The sequence below is a fragment of the Schistocerca serialis genome, chromosome 2, assembly GCF_023864345.2.
Source record: "Schistocerca serialis cubense isolate TAMUIC-IGC-003099 chromosome 2, iqSchSeri2.2, whole genome shotgun sequence".
NCBI classification, from domain to species: Eukaryota; Metazoa; Arthropoda; class Insecta; order Orthoptera; family Acrididae; genus Schistocerca; species Schistocerca serialis.
The window spans coordinates 173,701,259-173,723,890 of NC_064639.1; the positions used below are offsets into that span (position 1 = coordinate 173,701,259).

A 22,632-nucleotide genomic window follows, 5' to 3' on the forward strand; every position below is an offset into this window, starting at 1 on the left:
GAGCATGGACGGGCGTCTACCTTGTTGATGTACGGAATATCTAATAAGAAATCAATACTTAAATATACAGCTCTAAAACTAGGAGTACGTTTGCTATGTGCAGCCGATATTTTTCTGTGATGTCACATCGATATCTTTTCTGTCGAAATATCGATAATTTTCTTCGGTAGGTCGAAAGCCGGTTATGGTATTTTTTAAATTTCGATATATCGGATACCCGATATTTTTAAAATTATCAACAGTCCTAATCCTAATGGCCCGCAAACCAGGATATTAGACGTATCGGCCAGCCAACGTAGGGCCCCATAATGAGGCAGGTGCTCATAACGCTCTCACACGGGTACTCCTACGTCGTGACCACTCAACACCCGACGCTGATCACGCTTCATGTCAACTGTACTACTCCTGGTAACAACACTGAAGACGAGCAGCGCTGGTATACTTTAGTGGCCATTCCACTTATCACTGAGAACTGCAGCTCTTCAGCATTTGCATATCCGCCGACGGTGTGTACCAAGCTTAACTCTGTTGGACAGTTAAATTGACTACGAACTGAAGATCTTCAATTTGCACAAAATAATATACGTTTCGGGAATAACCGATCTGGTTTCTTATTTTCGTGACCATGTCAGCTTGACTATATTAAGTGCGCCAATATTGTTCGCACCAACAAATCGTACTTAATAAAGTAAGAGCAAGCTGTCGTGCATAATTGTTACATTTCGTGGCGATCTCAGTGAGATAATCATAATGGCGCTTAAGAAAACTTCGTCCAAACCGATTATTGCCGTTCACGTAGTAGGACTCACCCACATTTCGTTACAGAACCTGCTAATAACAAATAAAATTGCTGTAATTACTAAGAAATAATGAAGTACTGCAAAATGTGGGAAATAAAATTGATCGTTATGTTCAAACGCAATTAAATTAACATTTACGTCTTAACTGTGCAGCGCCAGGAGGAGGAAATCTGAGGGAATTAACCGGTGAAAGGTGTCAGAGACAACACGAATAGTAATCTCACGTAGATGGTCTTGTTACGCGCTCCATTCCTCCGAAGTTTAAATGATAGTAATTATACGATATTATGTTTCGAACCCTTGAGTCCTTTTCTTGTTGTAGATAACTTATTATGGATAGCATATTCTACAGGCAGACTATTTTTAGCTGCTCTCAAAAGAAATAAAATTCATTTAAATAAGAAAGTAAAGAAAAAATTGTACTGTATCTCTAAACAAGTTGCAAAGATATCCGACCATGTCTTCTGGATGCTTAATTTTTTTGTTAGTGTATTTACGTCAACCTGTATGGTACAGTTTTTTATTACGGAGTTCACAAATAAATTTGTGTTAGCTGGCGACGATCGGATCATTGAAACTGCTATCACAAACCTTTACTTGAGTAATATTAAATGTGACTTCCTTCAAGTATTTGCTAGCTGCGGGCCGTCACTTGCACAAAATAAATCGGACTTACTCAAGTCTGAAATTATTTCAACAGGAATAATCATACCACATCTACGAAGTTTCAATATCATGCTGCTGCTTCAAATCCAAAGTGATGTCTCGGTGAGAACTGATTTATTGAGTGTCGAAGTAAGCATGTTGTTTAGAAGATTGTTCCAATAATTACATGGAGTCCCCGATCGGAGTTTGCTACTTTGCGTAGCATTGTCTTCTCACAACCTGCATCGATGTTACAAACATTTCTTCCTTAATGGAAAGCTAGTGTGGGACTGAATGTAGCGATAGTCCCAATCTTATTGCAAACAGTTTGAAAGGCAAAGAAACGCAGGCGTTGTGTTTGTTCCTCTTTGTCGATTTTCAGTGATTGTGTGCCACTAGAGGAGGAATGGTTGCGAACGATACCTCCGGCCAGTGGACAGAGTATTCGTCGTCGGCAGGTCGCTTTTTACTCTCCCTCTCGAATCGCTTCTCTCGAAAAGGGGTTGTCTTGAAGCAATTATACGCACCCCGGGGAACGCTGAAAGAGCAGTTTTCCCCCCGGCTTCCCGACCTGTCACAAACGTCCTCACGGAAAGCTGGCTTCTCACTCGGCCGTCTGTATTTGGCCGTCGTCTCTTTCAGCAAAAAAGGAGAATTTCCCTGAGCGGAAGGTCACTGACCTCCACTCTGGGCGACCTTTCCCTCCACCGTCCACTCAACTTTGTTGTAAGAAAAAGAGACACCAAGAAATTTTACCTTGGTTACGACAGAACTCAGTTAATTAAGCTAGAAACGCTGCTAGTCCTTAATGGTTGACTGAAACGAATTTCATTATCTTTTCAGTATTTTATTTAAGTGAAAAGCGGAAATGTCAAACACTCCAAGTACCATTATTCCACAAAACATCTTTTCAGTGCTACTGTACAGCCTTTATTCTGTTAAAATCCCTAAACCTTTTCCAAGCGCCAAATCGTGGCAAAAATGTTGCTAACATTTACCACTAGATGGAGTATGGTCTTTGAACCAAGCAATGTTTTCTTCTGAAGTTCCATGCGTCAAGGTCTCCTCGTCCAGTTAACGCACAGTTTGTGTGCTAAGCCGAGGTAATGTAAGCTTTTGTTTCTATCAGTAAAATATACCTATAATGGATTGAGATAATATGGATCTCAAAAAATGTAGAAAGAGTAAGAAGGAGTGTGATCAAAACCGTTTCATATGCATCTATCTGCAAGAGGTATTGAAAATTTTTACTTTTTGGAAGATTAAACTAGAAGAGTGTCATTGTATTCAAAAGAGGAAAGGCCGTGGCTGATGTATGCCATGCGGTATCTCCTCTGAAATACCAGCCTTCTTTATCTGTTGCTAAACGGAGTGATCTGTGGACGATGCTGCATGTCATTCTTTCCTCAAAAACACAAGGAGTTCCGCTGTATACTTTGCAACATCTGACCCTCAAGAATGGTATGGAAGAGGAAATGATAACTTTCTACTAACGGGCGCGTGGAATATCAGAGCTTTGGAGGTGGTGGGGAAGCTTCAGAATCTGAAAAGGCTCAGTCTAGCTTTAATGAGGGTTACTGGAGTAAAACTGAAAGAAGACAAACATTTCTGGTCAGACGAATATAGGGTAATATCAACAGCAGCAGAAAAGTGTAAAATGCGAGTAGGATTAATTGTGAAAAGGAACATGGGACAGAGAGTGAGTTACTGTGAACAGTTCAGTGGTAGCGTTGTTCTCATCAGAAACCACAGCAAACCAATGCTCACAACAATAGTCAGAGTATACATCCCAACATCGCAAGCAGAAGATGGATAAAGTATATGAGGATACTGAACGGGTAATTCAGTATGTAAAGGGAGGTACAATCTCTAAGTCATGATGGACTGGAATCTGGTTGTAGGGAAGGAGTAGAGGAAAGGGTTACGGGAGAATATCGGCTTCGTACTAGGAATTAGGTATATAAAACACGTCAGTATCCGAATGAAACATCGTATCAAAATTTGAAAGCAATCTATGACAACTTTCAGAGATATAAAAATTTGAATATGGGCATGGGACAAGGAATGAGAGAAGAGAAAGGCTAATCGAGTTCTGCAATAAATTTCAACTAGTAATAGCCAATAATCTGTTCAAGAAGCACAAAAGGAAGAGGTATATTTGGGAAAGGTCGGGTGATACTGTACGATCTCGGTCAGATTACATCATGATCAGAGATTCCGAAATCAGATACTAGATTGTAAGGCGAATCCAGAAGCAGATATAGACTCAGATCACAATGTAGTAGTGATGAAGAGTAGGTTGAAGTTTAAGCCATTAGTGAGGAAGAATCAATATGTGAGGAAGAATCAATATGCAGAGAAGTGGGTTACGTAAGTACTAGGGAATGACGAGATATGCTTGAATTTCTCAAAGGCTGTAGACACAGCAATAAGGAATAGCTTAGTAGCCAGTTCAGTTGAAGAGAAATGGATATCTCTGAAAAGGGTCTTGGAAAGAAAAACATAGGTGCAAAAATGGTAACTGCGAAGAAACCATGGGTAACAGAAGGAATACTTCAGCTGACCGATGAAAGAAGGACGTAGAAAAACATGCTCAGGCAAATTCAAGAATACAGAAATACAAGTCGCTGAGGGATGAAATAAATAGGAAGTGCAGGGAAGCTAAGGCGAAATGGCAGCATGAAAAATATGAAGAAATCGAAAAAGAAATGACGGTCGGAAAGACTGACTCAGCATATATGAAAGTCAAAAGAAACTTCGGTGAAATTAAAAGCAAAGCTGGTAACATTAAAGAGCTTAACGGGACTGCTAAATTCAGCGGAGAGAGCGGATCGGTGGAAAGAGTACATTGAAGGTCTCTATCAGGGGGAAGATTTGCCTAAGGTGATAGAAGAAGAAACATGAGTCGATTTAGAAGAGAAAGAGGATCCGCTATCGGAATCAGAACTTAAGAGAGCTTTGGAGGACTTAAGATCAGCCAGCCGGCGTACCCGAGGGGTTCCAGGCGCTTCAGTCTCGAACTGCGCGAACACTACGGTTCAGGTTCGAATCCTGCTTCGGGAATGGATGTGTGTGATGTCCTTAGGTTAGTTAGGTTTAAGTAGTTCTAAGTTCTAGGGGACTGATGACCTCAGATGTTAAGTCCCATAGTGCTCAGAGCCATTTGAACCATTTTTGAACTTAAGATCAAATAGACCAGAAGGGATAAACGACATTCCATCAGAATTTCTAAAGTCGTAGGGGCAAGTGGCAACAAAACGACTATTTAGGCTGATTGGAGAATGTATGAGTCTGGCGACGTAACATCTGACTTTCGAAGAAATATCATCAACAAAATTCCGAAGACTAAGAGTTGACAAGTGCGAGAATTATCACACAGAAAAATCCAAGTTGCTGACAAGAATAATTAACAGAAGAATGGAGAAGAAAACTGAGAAGACGTTAGATGACGATGAGTTTGGTTTTAGGAAAGGTCAAGGCGCCAGGAAGGAAATTTTGACATTGCGGTTGACAATGGAAGCAAGACTGAAGAAAAATGAAGACACGGTCATAGGATGTGACGGCCTGGAAAAAGCTTTCGACAATGTGCTCGTAAAATGGAGCTAGATGTTCGAAATTCTGATAAAAATTGGGGTAAGCTATAATGAGAGAGGGGTAATATACAATATGTACAAGAGCCAACAGAGAATAATAAGACTGGAAGACCAAGAACGAAGTGCTCGGATTAAAAAGAGTGTGAAACAGTGATGTAGTCTTTCGCCCCTACTATTCAACCTGTACATCGAAGAAACAATGATGGAAATAAAAGAAAGATTCAGGAGTGGAGTTAAAATTCAAGATGAAAAGATACCAATGATACGCTGATGACAGGTCTATCGTGAGTGAAAGTGAAGAAGAATTACATGATAAACGGAATGGATAGTCTAATGTGTACAGAATGTGGATTGAGAGTAAATCGAAGAACAACTAAAGTAATGAGAAGCAACAGAAATGGGAACAGCGAGAAACCTAACATCTGGGTTGATGGTAACGAAGTAGGTGAAGTTAAGGAATTCTGCTACCTAGGCAGCAAAATAACCAGTGTCGTACGGAGCAAGGACATCAGAAATATACTATCACTTATCACCGGCAAAGAGGGCATTCATGGCCAAGAGAAGTAAACTAGTACCAAATATCGGCCTCAATTTGAGGAAGAAATTTCTGAGAATGTACGTTTGGAATACAGACTGTGGGAAAACCAGAACAGAAGAGAATCGAAGAATTTGAGATGTGGTACTACAGTTTTAGACGAGTGTTGAAAATTATGTGGACTGATGAGGAACGGGGAATGTCAGCGCAGAATAGGAGAGGAAAGTAATATGTGGAAAACAAAGAGGAAGGACAGGGTGATGGGACGTGTGTTAAGACATCAGGGAATCACTTCCATGGTACTAGAGGGAGCTGTAGAGGGGAAAAACTGTAAAGGAAGACAGAGATTGGAATACATCTAGCAGATAATTGAAGACGTAGGTTACAAGTGCTACTCCGAGATGAAGAGACTGGCACAGGAGAGGAATTCGTGGTGGGCCGCATCAAACCAGTTAGAAGACTGATGACTTAACAAAAAAAAAAAAAAAGAGATGCAGCAGACTCAAAAGCTCATTCATATATTCACGATATAGGAGTTGCACTCTTTACGAGACACCCCGTTGCCTCAACGTTAAAAAAGATCCAATGGAAAAGGACGTAAAACAAGAAGAAACACAAAACCAGAACATCTTTCGAATAGCTATAGTGATATTTGGGACCTCCCGAAACGATGAACACACAACGTGTCTCGAAATATCGGACGAACATTGTGCTTGACATGGTGAGTTGATGAAATACATCCGGTTTTAAACGAAAGGGCGATAAATGAGATCAGCTTATAATAGTTCTTCGCTGACGTTGCTTTTGGACGGCTGAGTAATTAAATAAATAATTAATGAAAACGACAGCATTCCGTTTCTTATTACAGCACGGCGCTGAGAATAGGCGCATTTTCTGCAACCCGCAGCACAGTTCTTGCTTAATAAACGCAAGGAAGGCAAACGCTTATTGGCAGCATTGGCTTCAGAAGCCAGACCACCTCCTCGATGGTGGTATTGAAATATTACAGACTCGCTCTGGGGTCTGTGCTGTTCCGTCTGTGAGGCAAAGACAATGTGTGTGTGTGTGTGTGTGTGTGTGTTGGGGGGTGGGTGGGTGAGTGGGAGGGGGGGTGAGAAGGGGGAGGAGGATGGAGATGCTACACCGCCGTGAGGGGCAATTCCGCTTGAGTGCCGCCGAGGGATTGCGTGGTTGACGAAGTCGCTACGCGAGACTACCTATCTCTTCCAGATGTATGTCTTTTCCATTCCTGAAGATTGAATTCACTCTTAAGAACAGTTCAGGCGGTCAGAATTTTGAGAACTCTTTGACGTACCGTGCACTCGATAAGAAAATGAAGATAAGAACTCCACGATGGATAAAATAGCACAAGTTCGCTTTAATGAAGTGTAGCCGACGATATATCTAGAGACGAAAAAAATGGAGGAAATAGTTCCCACCCCTACGTGATAATCTAAGCAGCCCCCTTAGATTGTTTGCAGATGACGCTGTAATTTACCTTCTAGTAAAATCATCAGACCATCAATTCCAATTACAAAATGATCTAGAGAGAATTTCTGTATGGTGCGAAAAGTGGCAATTAGCACTAAACAAAGAAAAGTGCGAGGTCATCCACATGGGCATTAAAAGAAATCCGATAAATTTTAGGTAAGGGCTGTCAATTCGGCTAAATGCCTAGGAATTACAATTACGAACAACTTAAGTTGGAAAGATGCATTTACTCATTAAAGTAGTCCGGATATATTTAGCAACAAAAAGGTAACGTATCTGCTCGGTTTACTGTCGAACTGCTCGAACGGCTACAACTGAGTGGCAACGGGTGAGCAGTTTTACTACAGGCCTGTTTCTTCTCTTTGCTGGATCCCTAAGTTGGCTGCAACCTTCGGGAGAAGGGTGCTTCGAAACGCTATCCAGTCATCCGGATTCAAAAGTTCCCAGTTGTTCCACGGTTTCACCATCAGTATTCAATAAATAACTGTCGTGTTGCTACATGACAGTGCTGACCATCTGACTTCAGGCCAGTAGTTATATAAAGCTTCTTCAACTTTGGCCACAGTTAGTCGGCTTCAGGTACAACACTCACGTACGCCATCGCATGTCGAGTGGCCCGCTAAATCATCTTATAATGATACACCAGTTTCGCGGGAAACATAGCAATCAATATTCGCGCACTTTTATTTTCTCCAAGGAGTGTAATCATCGAGTGGCATGGCATTGAATATGGCATATCTGGGAAAAATCGTGGGCTCTCTTGTCACCTCACTGAGGCCCTTTATCTATCTAAACAGCAAAGCGACGGAACAACACGGACCAAACTTAGGACTGAAATATCTCGCTATCTCAAATGCCAAATATTGCAGTGCAGCTGGCCCACTGCTAAGAGTATATTGCAGGTCTCCGTGAGGGAAGCCACGTAAGTCAGTGGGAAGCACTGACAAGTACCGCTGGATGGCTTTGGCTAACTGATATTAGAGTTCTGAACTTCATGCACAATAATTAATACAAAAAATTACAAAAATCCTGTCGCCATGTGGTCTCCTTGTTATGTCATCAATCTAGAACAGCAAATGTGTTTTAGATGTGTCATTTCAAATCTTATAGAAGTCTTAACTTTTATTTTTAGATCTGAAGACCACTGTTTGAGTCCATCGAAACTAGTAACGTTTAAAGATAATTATGATGTGTGGGGAAAGATTAATAAAAAATTAACCAATTTTGTCCAACGTAGTTTTATTATACAGGGTGTTTTTGCTAAATACGACGAAACTGCAGGAACTAGTCCGTCAAAGGAGAAGGAGCATGCCGAATTCAGAAGAACGCAAAATCCCCAAGACTGGCTAAGTTTCACGGAAGTTCGAAATTTAGTGCGGACGTCAGTGCGAGATGCTTTTGATAGTTTCCACAATGAAATATTGTATCAAAATATAGTATAAAACCCAAAGAGATTCTGGTCCTATGTAAAGTACACCAGTGAAAAAAAAAACAGTCGATACCGTCACAGCGCGACAGCGATGGAAATCTTACCGATGATGGTGCCACCAAAGCGGAGTTACTAAATACAGTTTCCCGTAATTCCTTCACGAAAGAAGACGAAGTAAATATCCCAGAATTCGAAACCAGAACAGTTGTTAGCATGAGTGACATAAAAGTAGATATCTTAGATGCTGCGAAACAACTCAGATCACTTAAGAAAGGCAAATCTTCCGGTCCAGATGGTATACCAGTCAATTTCCTCTCAGAGTATGCAGACACAACAGCGCCTTTCTTAGCAATCGTATACAATCGCTCACTTGACGAAAGGTCTGTTCCTAAAGACTCGAACGTAGCATAGGTCACACCAAAATTCAAGAAAGGAAATAGGAGTAACCCATTGAATTACAGACCCGTATCACTGACCTCAATTTGCAGTAGGATTTTGGGGCATATACTGTACTCGAACATTATCAATTACCTCGAAGAAAATGGCTTATTGATACATAACCAACACGGATTCAGAAAATATCGTTCTTGTACAACACAGCTAGCTTTTTTATTCCCATGAAGTAATGAGTGCTGTCGACAAGGAATCTCAGATCGATTCCAAATTCCTAGATTTCCAGAATCTTTTGATACCGTTCCTCACAAGCGACTATTAATGAAACTGCGTGCATATGGAGTATCGTCTTAAGTTGTGTGAGTGGATTCGTGATATCCTCTCAGAGAGGTCACAGTTCGTAGTGATAGACGGTAAATCGTCGAGTAGAACAGAAGTGATATCTGGCGTTTTGCAAGGTAGTGTCTTAGGCCCTCTGCTGTTCCTGATTTATATAAATGAACTACGTGATAATCTAAGCAGCCCCCTTAGATTGTTTGCAGATGACGCTGTAATTTACCGTCTAGTAAAATCATCAGACCATCAATTCCAATTACAAAATGATCTAGAGAGAATTTCTGTATGGTGCGAAAAGTGGCAATTAGCACTAAACAAAGAAAAGTGCGAGGTCATCCACATGGGCATTAAAAGAAATCCGATAAATTTTAGGTAAGGGCTGTCAATTCGGCTAAATGCCTAGGAATTACAATTACGAACAACTTAAGTTGGAAAGACCACATAGATAATATTGTGGGGAAGGCGAAACAAAGGCTTCGCTTTGTTGGGAGAACACTTAGAAGATGCGACAAACCCACTAAAGAGACAGCCTACATTACACTTGTCCCTTCTATGCTGGAATATTGGTGCGCGGTGTGCGTTCCTTACCAGGTAAGATTGACGGAGGACATCGAAAAAGTGCAAAGAAGGGCAGCTCGTTTCGTGTTATCGCTCAATAGGGGTGAAAGTGTCACTGATATGATATGGGAGTTGGGGTGGCAGTCGCTGAAACAAAAGCGGTTTTCTTTGCGGCGAGATCTATTTACGAAATTTCAATCACCAACTTTCTCTTCCGAATGCGTAAATATTTTGTTGGCATCCACCTACGTAGGGAGAAATGATCATCATAATAAAATAAGAGATATCAGAGCTCGAACGGAAAGATTTAGGTGTTCCTTTCTTCCAAGCGCCATTCGAGAGTGGAATGGCAGGGAAGTAGTATGAAAATGGTTCCATGAACCCTCTGCCACGCACTTAAGTGTGAATTGCAGAGTAACCTGTAGATGTAGATGCAGAAATGGTCGTGTGTTTTGGGACCATTGCTTTTCACAATATATATAAATGACCTAGTAGATAGTGTCGGAAGTTCCATGCGGCTTTTCGCGGATGATGCTGTAGTATACGGAGAAGTTGCAGCATTAGAAAATTGTAGCGAAATGCAGGAAGATCTGAAGCGGATAGGCACTTGCTGCAGGGAGTGGCAACTGACCCTTAACATAGACAAATGTAATGTATTGCGAATACATAGAAAGAAGGATCCTTTACTGTATGATTATATGCTAGCGGAACAAACACTGGTAGCAGTTACTTCTGTAAAATACCTGGGAGTATGCGTGCGGAACGATTTGAAGTGGAATGATCATATAAGATTAATTGTTGGTAAGGCGGGTACCAGGTTGAGATTCATTGGGAGAGTCCTTAGAAAATGTAGTCCATCAACAAAGGAGGTGGCTTACAAAACACTCGTTCGACCTCTACTTGAGTATTGCTCATCAGTGTGGGATCCGTACCAGATCGGGTTGACGGAGGAGATAGAGAAGATCCAAAGAAGAGCGGCGCGTTTCGTCACAGGTTTATTTGGTAAGCGCGATAGCGTTACGGAGATGTTTAGCAAAGTCAAATGGCAGACTCTGCAAGAGAGGCGCTCTGCATCGCGGTGTAGCTTGCTCGCCAGGTTTCGAGAGGGTGCGTTTCTTGATGAGGTATCGAATATATTGCTTCCCCCTACTTACACCTCCCGAGGAGATCACGAATGTAAAATTAGAGAGATTAGAGCGCGCACGGAGGCTTTCAGACAGTCGTTCTTCCCGCGAAACATACGCGATTGGAACAGGACAGTATGACAGTGGCACGTAAAGTGCCCTCCGCCACACACCGTTGGGTGGCTTGCGGAGTATAAATGTAGATGTAGATGTATTAACCTAAGACCGGAAATGCGTTGGCAGGTATGTACAGCTATTTGAGGTGGAGATAAAATATCTTTGACATTCTAGGTGTCAGTGATGAAAATCACACATGATAAGAAACCAGGCAAGTAGGAATGTTCTGTCTGTAGCATTGTTATAGCTTCACACCCAAATGAGCAGTAGTGGTGTCCATAATGGTGGCGCACTCACACGTCGGTACTTGGGGGCGTTCGCATCAGTGCTGTTGACGACTCTCTTCGCTCATGGACAGCATTACTCCTGACAGTGAACTAAAGACAGCACATTCCCACTTGCCTCGTGTGTTTTCATGTGTGCTTTCAATCACTGAAACCTACACTGTCAGATATCTTTTATCTCTAAATTCAAGTGACTGTACCTCCGTTGGAACACATTTCCGACTCAATGCCCATATGATCTTTTTTGCTGCTTATCGCCTCAGGGTTTATTTTCTGCAGTGTGTCCATGCTTAACAAAATCAACCTGTAGTGGGGACACCTGTGCAACATTTTATTCAGATTGGAGATGATCAGTTAGGAACTAATGGTCCACTTGGTGTGGAATGGTTTCTTAAGAAGTTTGGACTGCTCGTGACACGTTGGTTGGTTAACGACGTCTGTACTCTTGGTGACACTGTAACTTGAGCGTGACAGTCGTTGTGTGTGTGTGTGTGAGCAGGTACGAGCACGACGTGGACAAGACGATGGTGCAGCTGCGGATCGAGACGCCTTCCGGCCGTCCTCTGGGCGCCATCAACTGGTACGCCGTGCACCCCACCTCCATGAACAACACCAACACGCTCGTCTCCAGCGACAACGTCGGCTACGCCGCCATACTCCTGGAGAAGCAGTTCAACGGCGGGGCCATGCCTGGCAAGGTGAGATAGCACGTCTGCTTAACTTAGGGTGGTGGACCACTGGAGCGCGTGGCACTACTCGCACCATCGCGATCTCTGCGACGTCCGCAATGGAATAGCGTGAGCCAGGCTGCTTTCGCGGTCCGACCATGTGTTCTTAAAGAATCGTGGCGACGCTCTGTTTACCCTCCCTGTAGTCAACCCACTAATCCATCGACACTCAACAAGCTCCAGCCAACCTGACGAGTCGCTCTGCATTTCCAGGACGCCTCTGGCCAACCACCTTTAGATTCAAATGGTTCAAATGGCTCTGAGCACTATGGGACTTAACATCTGAGGTCATAAGTCCCCTAGAACGTAGAACTACTTAAACCTCACTAACCTAAGGACATCACACACATCCATGCCCGAGGCAGGATTCGAACCTGCGACCGTAGTGGTCGCGCGGTTCCAGACTGTAGCGCCTAGAACCGCTTGGCCACCCGGCCGGCATCGAGTTTGGTACCAACAGCGTTTAGTTGAAAGCTGAACGTCACTGCCACTCCTGTTATGCCCAAAGACAGCAGTATTTTACGTCTTCTGGCCCCGCCCTTAGTAATTTTGTGAATGTGAACTGCTGTAATAGCGCTCTAACCTGTATAAACCCACTGACGTTGCAGTTCTAGGAGCAAGTATCAAGCTTGCTGCCTCTGCTTAGACATACTTCTTCATGACCATCTTCTGCTGTGGCGCCTTACAACAGCTTCTAGGGTGTGGATGGAGTTATCAGATCAGTTAATTCTCTGAAGTGGGACAGCTGCCTAGAGCGTGTGGAATTTGCAGGGCTCTAGAGCTACTATTCAGCACCGGTAACATTTTCGCCTGCTCTCTGCACTGTATCTCTGAATTCCTGAGTGCCTTTGATGGCTCGCAACAGCCTTAAGCGTAACAATGTACAAGTCATTAAGTCGTCAATATATGACACACTACAGAATACTCAGTACAACATTAAAACAGTAGGAATATAACGAATGCTGAACGTTAACCTCAGGGCAGTGGACAGTTGATACCGATACTGCGCTGTGAGCCTGGAACAAGGTTTCTCTCTTTGAGCAACGGGAATTACGTATGGACGCGACCGAAGGTATCAGTACATGTAGAGTCCTCAAAGCTTCGTTCCTAACCTGCAGCTGGTGGCAGAGATCGTTTCGACCCGAACATTATTGCGATGCACAAATACTGCGTTAATGAATGAAACGAGAGAGTGTCTCATTAAAGGAGTAGCGTAGCACTTCTTAATATTACGCCAAGCTGCGCGAACACTGGAACGACCTCACCATAATCCTCGTAGTTTACAGCATGGAAATGGCCATCGGAAGGTAACCTCAATTCATAAGAAAACTTGACCTCATATTTTAAGGAGAAAAAGGCACAGTTGCAAGATAACACCCCAAGTAATAGATCCCGCACGAAAATTCTGGCCATAATTCTGACACTACATAGCTGCGACATTCTGAAGGCACAGCTGAACAAACATGGATGCGCACCGGTTGCTCATCACTCGCTCCGACCCGCAGTGGCGGATTAATGGCCGAGTGCGAAGCACTGTACAATGGAGTGAGTAAGCGGCTTATGAAATACTGTTTTGACACTGGTAACAGGCTTCGTTCATTGTGTCGGAGTGCTTCGTTTCTAACCTGCAGCTGGTGGCAGAGATCGTTTCGCTACGAACATTATTGTGTTGCGATTCACAAATGCTGCGTAAATGAATGAAACGAAAGAGTGTCTCATTAAAGGAGTAGCGTAGCACTTCTTAATCATTAACATCGCAGCTGTCCGTTATTTAATTTGTATTCTAAAGCTGGCACTGTTAAAATGAAGCACGACTGCAGGAGATGCGCTATTCTTCAACGTGATTCGCATGTTTAAATTGTAAGTCGAAAGTCACTACCTCCATTTCATAACAATTCTTCAGCTGCTTAGGTTTATTCATTTTAACTGCACAATATCAATACGAGAATAGTATTACATAATACTGAACGAATATGGGGGTGAGGCTGACATATTACGTACCGATTTTCGTGATCAAGATATCTAAATACATTGGGCAGATGTTCCAGTGACACCGCTCCCCCTCCCCTTCCCCTTCTTTTCCTCTTCCCTCTCCTTACGCGTCCTATACGAATGAGAGGACTCTGGTTGTCAGTCTGCAGTACAGTCTTCACGCTCGGGCATTAGGCGGCTGTAAATGGCTGGAGCGAGTGACAAACAATAGGTGCGTGCTAAAGTTCAAAAGCTGTACTATCAGGTCATTACTGTACGCTATCAGAATTATCGCCCAAATCTTCGCGCGCGATCGATTACTGGGGCTCATTTCTTGTAAATGTACTTGTCTTATCCCTAAAATATGAGGTTAGTACGCAGCGTCCCCAGACAGACAACATAAGCATCGAATTCAGCAAACGGAAATACGTCATCAGAAAACCGGAAACAGAGTGCCTTTGCCTTGTTTTCAACGGGGCCAACTTCATCCCAATTCTGCCGCGCGGGAGAGTCGTTTGTTGGCCAACTATGTTTCCAAGTATCACCTGGCAGTGAGTCGTGCTTGGGTAGCACAGTTGGTAGAGCACTTGCCCGCGAAAGGCAAAGGTCCCGAGTTCGAGTCTCGGTCCGGCACACAGTTTTAATCTGCCAGGAAATTTCAGTTCACTTACTTTTTTCGCTATCTGTCTCGTTTTCATTTGACTACCGCTTATAGGTATGATACTAACGAAAGGTACGAGTGGCGGACAATGAAACAAGCAAATAATCCTTATAAACATAGGTCAGGAAACCAATGGATTTCCCGATACGACGTATATCGATGAGTCAGAACATCATGACCATCTGTTTATTAGCGTGTTGTTCCACTTTTCAAACACAGTGCAATAGAGATTCTGCTGGCAGGGATTCTACAAGCCCTTGACAGGATTTCCGAAGTATGTGGCACGAGATGACCCGAAAACTACGGGTGCCAGAATGAGATTTCACTCTGCAGCGGAAACTTCCTGGCAGATTAAAACTGTGTACCGGACCGAGACTCGCACGCGGGTCCTTTGCATTTTGCTGGCAAGTGCTCTACCAATTAAGCTACCCAAGCACGACTCACGCCCCGTCCTCACAACTTTACTTCTGCCAGTACCTCGTCTCCTACCTTCTAAACTTTACAGAAGCTCTTCTGCGAAACTTGCAGAACTAGCACTCCTGAAAGAAAGGATATTGCGGAGACATAGCGTAGCCACAGCCTAGGAGATGTTTCCAGAATGAGATTTTCACTCAGCAGCGGAGTGTGCGCTGATCTGAAACTTCCTGGTAGATTAAAACTGTGTGCCGGACCGAGACTCGAACTCGGGACCTTTGCCTTTCGCGGGCAAGTGCTCTACCAAGGTAGGAGACGAGGTACTGACAGAAGTAAAGCTGTGAGGACGGGGCGTGAGTCGTGCTTGGGTAGCTCCGTTGGTAGAGCACTTGCCCGCGAAAGGCAAAGGTCCCGAGTTCGAGTCTCTGTCCGGCACACAGTTTTAATCTGCCAGGAAGTTACGGGAAGGTGGTTTACGGGCACGCAGCTGGCGCCAGATATGTATTGCAATGGGTACAGATCAGGCACATTTGCTGGGCGAGACATCAGTGTGAGTTTACTATAATGCCCCTCAAACATTGTAGCACGATTCTGACTTTGCAATACGCACAGGTATCCTGCTGCAAGAGGTCATAGCCGCAGGTGGAGACTTCAAGCATGAAGCGATGCAGGTGGTCCGCAATAATCTTCACATAGTTCGCTGCCTTCATGATGGTGGTAATCTATACCACCACAGATCCAATAGAAGCCCAACTCAGTGTACCGCATACGATAATTCTGCCCTCATTGGCCTGCATCTGTCACGCTGTGCATGTTTCTTATAGCCATTCACCTGAATGACGGCGTGTAAGGACCCACTAACGACCTGCAGGTACAAGAAATGCGATTCATTTCACAGGCGACGAGTTACCATTTATCCACGGAAAAACCTCACTGATGCTCTACTCACTGCAGTCATAACAGACGCGGTCGTTCGAATAACACAGGAACACGTATGGATCGTGTGATGTGGAGCTCTATGTTCAACAATGGCCTTTGAACGCTGTGTTCCGAAACACTTGTGCCTGCACCACCATTTTACTCTGTCGTCAGATTTGCCACAGATCGCTGCCCGTCCTGGATTTCACAGTGGGGGATCCTCCGACCTCTACGTTTTGTGGTCAGACGTGGTCGCCCAATACCATGCTGCCGGCTCGTTATTTCACTATCCTTCAACCAATTTCGAAAGATGCTCACGGCAGTAGTGCTCAAAAAGGTGACCAGCTTTTCCATTTTAGAGATTCTCGTTTTCAGCCACAGCGCCACATCAATGTGCCCTTTGATAAAATCGCTTACATCAGTGGATTTCCGCATCTTCGGCCCATATCTTCGCTATAATGACTGGCGATTTGTTTCTCTTCCGTTTACATTTTTTCCTTACTGCGTCACGTGCCCGCAACACCAATAGGTGGCATTCACCCTCACTGTGCGCAGTGGTCATAATGTTTTAGCTCACCAGTGTATGCACAAGGTGCAGTCACGCCAATTTTGTTACACTGTTAATGCTTAAGGCTACAATTTGGATCACGGTGAAAGCATGCATATGTGGTACATGCAAGGTGGTGTATTGGCTCACTTTCATTTGGATGTTCGAGAATACGTAGCGCAAATCTTTGACAGGTTTAAAAGTCGTGGCTCTCCAATACCTTGGCCTCCCAGGGCCTCAGACGTGAACCCGTTGGAATTTTTTTTGTGTGGGGATTGCGGCGGTGAACTCTGGGAACGCATTAAGGGTGGTTTTCAATGCATTCGGAACAAGCCTGGACTTCTCGAACGTACACTACTGGCCACTAAAATTGCTACACCACGAAGATGAAGTGCTACAGACGCGAAATTTAACCAACAAGAAGAAGATGCTGTGACATGCAAATGATTAGCTTTTCAGAGCATTCACACAAGGTTGGCGCCGGTGGCGACACCTACAACTTGCTGTCGTGACGAAAGTTTCCAACCGATTTCTCATACACAAACAGCAGTTGACCGGCGTTGTCTGTTAAAACGTTGTTGTGATGCCTCGTGTAAGGAGGAGAAATGCGTACCATCACGTTTCTGACTTTGATAAAGGTCGGATTGTAGCCTATCGTGATTGCAGTTTATCGTATGGCGACATTGTTGCTCGCGTTGGTCGAGATACAATGATTGTTAGCAGAATATGGAATCGGCGAGTTCAGGAGGGTAGTACGGAACGCCGTACTGGGTCCCAACGGCCTCGTATCACTAGCAGTCGAAATGACAGGCATCTTATCCGCATGGTTGTAACGGATCGTGCAGTCACTTCTCGATCCCTGAGTCAACAGATGGGGACGTTTGCACAACGACAACCATCTGCACGAACAGTTCGACGACGTTTACAGCAGCACGGACTATCAGCTCGGAGACCATGGCTGCGATTACCCTTGACGCTGCATCACACACAGGAGCGCCTGCGATGTGTACTCAACGACGAACCTGGGTGCACGAGTGGCAAAACGTCATTTTTTCGGATGAATCCAGGTTCTGTTTATAGCATCACGATGGTCGCATCCGTGTTTGGCGACATCGCGGTGAACGCACGTTGGAAGCGTGTATTCGTCATCGCCATACTGGCGTATCACCCGGTGTGATGGTATAGGGTGCCAATGGTTACACGTCTCGGTCGCCTCTTGTTCGCATTGACGGCACTTTGATCAGTGGACGTTACATTTCAGATGTGTTACGACCCGTGGCTCTACCCTTCATTCGATCCATGCGAAACCTTACATTTCAGCAGGATAATGCACGACCGCATGTTGCAGGTCCTGTACGGGCCTTTCTGGATACAGAAAATGTTCGACTGCTGCCCTGGCTAGCACATTCTCCAGATCTCTCACCAATTGGAAACGTCTGGTCAATGGTGGCCGAGCAACTGGCTCGTCACAATACGCCAGTCACTACTCTTGATGAACTGTGGTATCGTGTTGAAGCTGCATGAGCAGCTGTACCTGTACACGTCATCCAAGCTGTGTTTGACTCAATTCCCAGGCGTATCAAGGCCGTTATTAAGGCCAGAGGTGGTTGTTCTGGGTACTGATTTCTCAGGATCTATTCACCCAAATTGCGTGAAAAGGTAATCACATGTCAGTTCTAATAAAATATATTTGTCCAATGAATACCCGTTTATCATCTGCATTTCTTCTTGGTGTAGCAATTTTAATGGCCAGTAGTGCATAAGGGGTGTTCAAAAAGAAACGATCCAGAGTCTGGACTGCGCAAACCGGTGACAGGAGGGTAATATCGTGGCGTGTGTCACGAGGTGTGGTTTCGACCAGAGCATGGAAGTTCACAGCCCGTCGCTAGAGGTCACTTGTGCACGTCACGTGACTATACAGAGCCAGCAGCAGCATGCATCGATCGTCCAACGCTGCCAGCCGCATTGCAAACAGTGACATGGAGTGTCAAAAGAACAGCAGAGAGGTGTTGTTCGTTTTCTGACAGCGGAGGGAGTAGGAGGAATGGACATTCATCGGCGAATATCAAAAGTGTACGGCATGTTCCCTGCAGGGGTCAAGGAATGGCACAAGCGCTTCGGGACAGGACAGTTGTCCTTAGCCGATGATGCACAGTCTGGAGTATCACATTGCATTACCAGTGACATCGTCCGGCTGATGGATATAGTCATTACCCAGGAAGGCCGAGTGACTGTGAATGCCATAGCCACCGTGGTCGGATCGGGCGTTTGAAGTGTTCACACCATAACGAACGAACGACTGCACATGCGCAAAGTCTGTGCCCAGTGGGTACCCCACAGTCTTCAACCACCCAGAAAGAATGTCGAATGGCCCACTACCTTGTTCATCTGCAGCACTATGCTCGGGAAAAGAGTACGTTCCTGGCACGAGTGGTGGCTGGAGAGGAGTCATGGTGTCCACTTCGAACCAGCATCAAAACGACAAAGTCTCCAGTGGAAGCATCCTGGGTCACCACCACCAAAAAAATCCAAGGCCAGCTGCACGAGTGCAGGAAAGGTTATGCTGACGTTCTTCTTTGACCAAAATGGCCCCATTCTGATTCACTTCCTGTAGCGTTACTCGCAAACCTTGACCACCCTTCGCCAAACAATCAAATCAAAGCAACAAGGCAAACTCACCTGTGGGGTCATTCTGCTCCATATCAATGTAAAGCCTCATACAGTCAACACAGTCGCAGCACTCCTGCAGAAATTCAAATGGGAGGTTCTCGGCCATCTTCCATGGAGTCCGGACCTCTCTCCCTGTCGGTACGCCATTTTTGGTCCACTTAAAAAGGCTCTTAGGGGCCAACGATTCACACCGGACGACGACGTCCAGCTGTACGTGCGGAACTGGTTAACATCGCAGCCCCGGGAATTTTATGAGACAGCTAAAAAATGGCTCTGAGCAATAAGTGACTTAACTACTGAGGTCATCAGTCCCCTAGAACTTAGAACTACTTAAACCTAACTAACCTACAGACATCACACACATCCATGCCCGAGGCAGGATTCGAACTTGCGACCGTAGCAGTCACACAGTTCCAGACTGTAGCCCCTACAACCTCTCGGCCACACCGGCCGGCTATGAGACAGCCATTCACCGCCTTGTGTCACAGTGAGGAAAGTGTCTCAATAGCTAGGGTCAGTACTTCTAACATACAGGTGCTGGTGTCTGTAATTATGCCTCCGGCTCTTCTTTTTGAACGCCCCTTATATATGGACATCGATAAGGAAACATGCTGAAGCGTGCCTTCACGTGAACGGTGGTCATATTGAACACTTGCTCTAATGTGCTTGACCTGAAGTTCATACGAGTATCTGCAGTATAGATCCTCAGGCAATCTGTTACAATGTGTTCATGGTTCAAATTGGTTCAAATGGCTCTGGGCACTATGGGATTTAACATCTGAGGTCATCAGTCCCCTAGAACTTAGAACTACTTAAACCTAACTAACCTAAGACATGACAAACATCCATGCCCGAGGCAGGATTCGAACCTGCGACCGTAGCAGTCGCGCGGTTCCAGACTGAAGCTCCTAGAACCACTCGGCCACACCGGCCGGCACAATGTGTTCATGAACTCAGTCGTAACACATTGTATCGGTGAAACAATTGATTTCCAGACCTATGTTTATTAGGATTGTTTCACTGTGCCGTACTCGCCCCTTTCATTTGTACCTGTAACAGCGAAACTTTCTGTAGGTAAGATCGAAAGAAGAGGAGCGGGTTTCGTCACAAGTTCGTTTGGTAAATGCGGGTGCTTCGCGGAAAACCTTACCGAACACCTGTGGCAGACGTGTGCGACAATCCTGATAGTGTACGTTTCTATAAGAGTCAGTCAGTATATTGCTTCCTTCTGCGTATATCTCACGAAAATCTCATGAAGGGAAACTTAGAGAGACTCGAGGTCACGTGAAGGCTTACCAACAAACATTATTCGCGTGTACCATTCGTTACTGGGACAGCAAAGGGGAAGTGTGTGACGGTGGTATACAAAGTACCCTCGGCCACACACCATGAAGTGGAGTGTAGATATAATTGTTTAAAACAGTGTAGATATAGTAGTTTAAAACAGTGCAGGGTGTTAGGGGTACAACTGCAGATATTGTGATCGTTGATACCTTGCTATGAAACCACTTCAGTGCGTTTATTCTTATTTGCGTCTAACAGTCTTCCCGGAGAAACATCACATGAATTACGACCTCATGTCATCCCCACGTCGCAATTACACTACTAACCGAACGATGTCTGTCAGTATAGATTGACCGTTTTGCGTCAACACCTGACCTGCTGCCATGGGAAAATAAGTACAGCGCTATTACAAATGATTGAAGCGATTTCATAAATTCACTGTAGCTCCATTCATTGACATATGGTCACGACACACTACAGGTACGTAGAAAAACTCATAAAGTTTTGTTCGGCTGAAGCCGCACTTCAGGTTTCTGCCGCCAGAGCGCTCGAGAGCGCAGTGAGACAAAATGGCGACAGGAGCCGAGAAAGCGTATGTCGTGCTTGAAATGCACTCACATCAGTCAGTCATAACAGTGCAACGACACTTCAGGACGAAGTTCAACAAAGATCCACCAACTGCTAACTCCATTCGGCGATGGTATGCGCAGTTTAAAGCTTCTGGATGCCTCTGTAAGGGGAAACAACGGGTCTGCCTGCAGTGAGCGAAGAAACGGTTGAACGCGTGCGGGCAAGTTTCACGCGTAGCCCGCGGAAGTCGACGAATAAAGCAAGCAGGGAGCTAAACGTACCACAGCCGACGGTTTGGAAAATCTTACGGAGAACGCTAAAGCAGAAGCCTTACCGCTTACAATTGCTACAAGCCCTGACACCCGATGACAAAGTCAAACGCTTTGAATTTTCGGCGCGGTTGCAACAGCTCATGGAAGGATGCGTTCAGTGTGAAACTTGTTTTCAGTGATGAAGCAACATTTTTTTTTTTAATGGTGAAGTGAACAGACACAATGTGCGAATCTGGGCGGTAGAGAATCCTCACGCATTCGTGCAGAAAATTCACAATTCACCAAAAGTTAACGTGTTTTGTGCAATCTCACGGTTTAAAGTTTACGGCCCCTTTTTCTTCTACGAAAAAAACGTTACAGGACGCGTGTATCTGGACATGCTGGAAAATTGGCTCATAGCACAACTGGAGACCGACAGCGCCGACTTCATCTTTCAACAGGATGGTGCTCCACTGCACTTCCATCATGATATTCGGCATTTCTTAAACAGAAGATTGGAAAACCGATGGATCGGTCGTGGTGGAGATCATGATCAGCAATTCATGTCATGGCCTCTACGCTCTCCCGACTTAACCTCATGCGATTTCTTTCTGTGGGGTTATGTGAAAGATTCAGTGTTTAAATCTCCTCTACCAAGAAACGTGCCAGAACTGCGAGCTCGCATCAACGATGCTTTCGAACTCATTGATGGGGACGTGCTGCGCCGAGTGTGGGAGGAACTTGATTATCGGCTTGATGTCTGCCGAATCACTAAAGGGGCACATGTAGAACATTTGTGAATGCCTAAAAAAACTTTTTGAGTTTTTGTATGTGTGTAAAGCATTGTGAAAATATCTTAAATAATAAAGTTATTGTAGAGCTCTGAAATCGCTTCAATCATTTGTAATAACCATGTATTAATGGCTTGCTCTTGCCGCATGTGGTGGAGGTACAGTACTAACCAATCTAAAAACGTACTACATCTAATAAAACTCCATTAATACAGGCCTTGAAGTCTCGATGGTATCGAGCGACCGCCGTGTCATCATGGGCCCATAGGTGTCACTGGATGCGGATGTGTACGGGTACCTGGTCAGCAGACCGGACTCCCGGCCATTGTCAGTTTACGAGGCGGGAGCCGTTATTTTTCAGCGAAGCAGCTCCTCAGTTAACCTCGCAAGGACTGAGCGGAGCCCGCTTACCAACAGCGGTCGGTAGACCATGACGGTCACCAGTTCAAGTGTTAGCCAAATCCGACAGCATTTAACTGCGGTGATCTGCCGTGAACAGGTGGTATCACTGCGGCAAGGAAT

At 44.7% G+C, this 22,632-nt stretch overlaps 1 protein-coding gene across 3 annotated transcripts in view; it reads left to right on the forward strand.

The window, feature by feature from the left end:
• The window catches only part of LOC126456884 (neutral ceramidase-like), a 511,604-nt gene that overhangs the window by 321,648 nt on the left and 167,324 nt on the right, over positions 1–22,632 (forward strand). For all 3 annotated transcript variants that reach the window (XM_050092711.1, XM_050092713.1, XM_050092712.1), the window contains one exon: positions 11,805–12,003. In XM_050092711.1, coding sequence (XP_049948668.1) covers positions 11,805–12,003 — 199 coding nt within the window. The remainder of the gene's footprint in view (positions 1–11,804; positions 12,004–22,632) is intronic.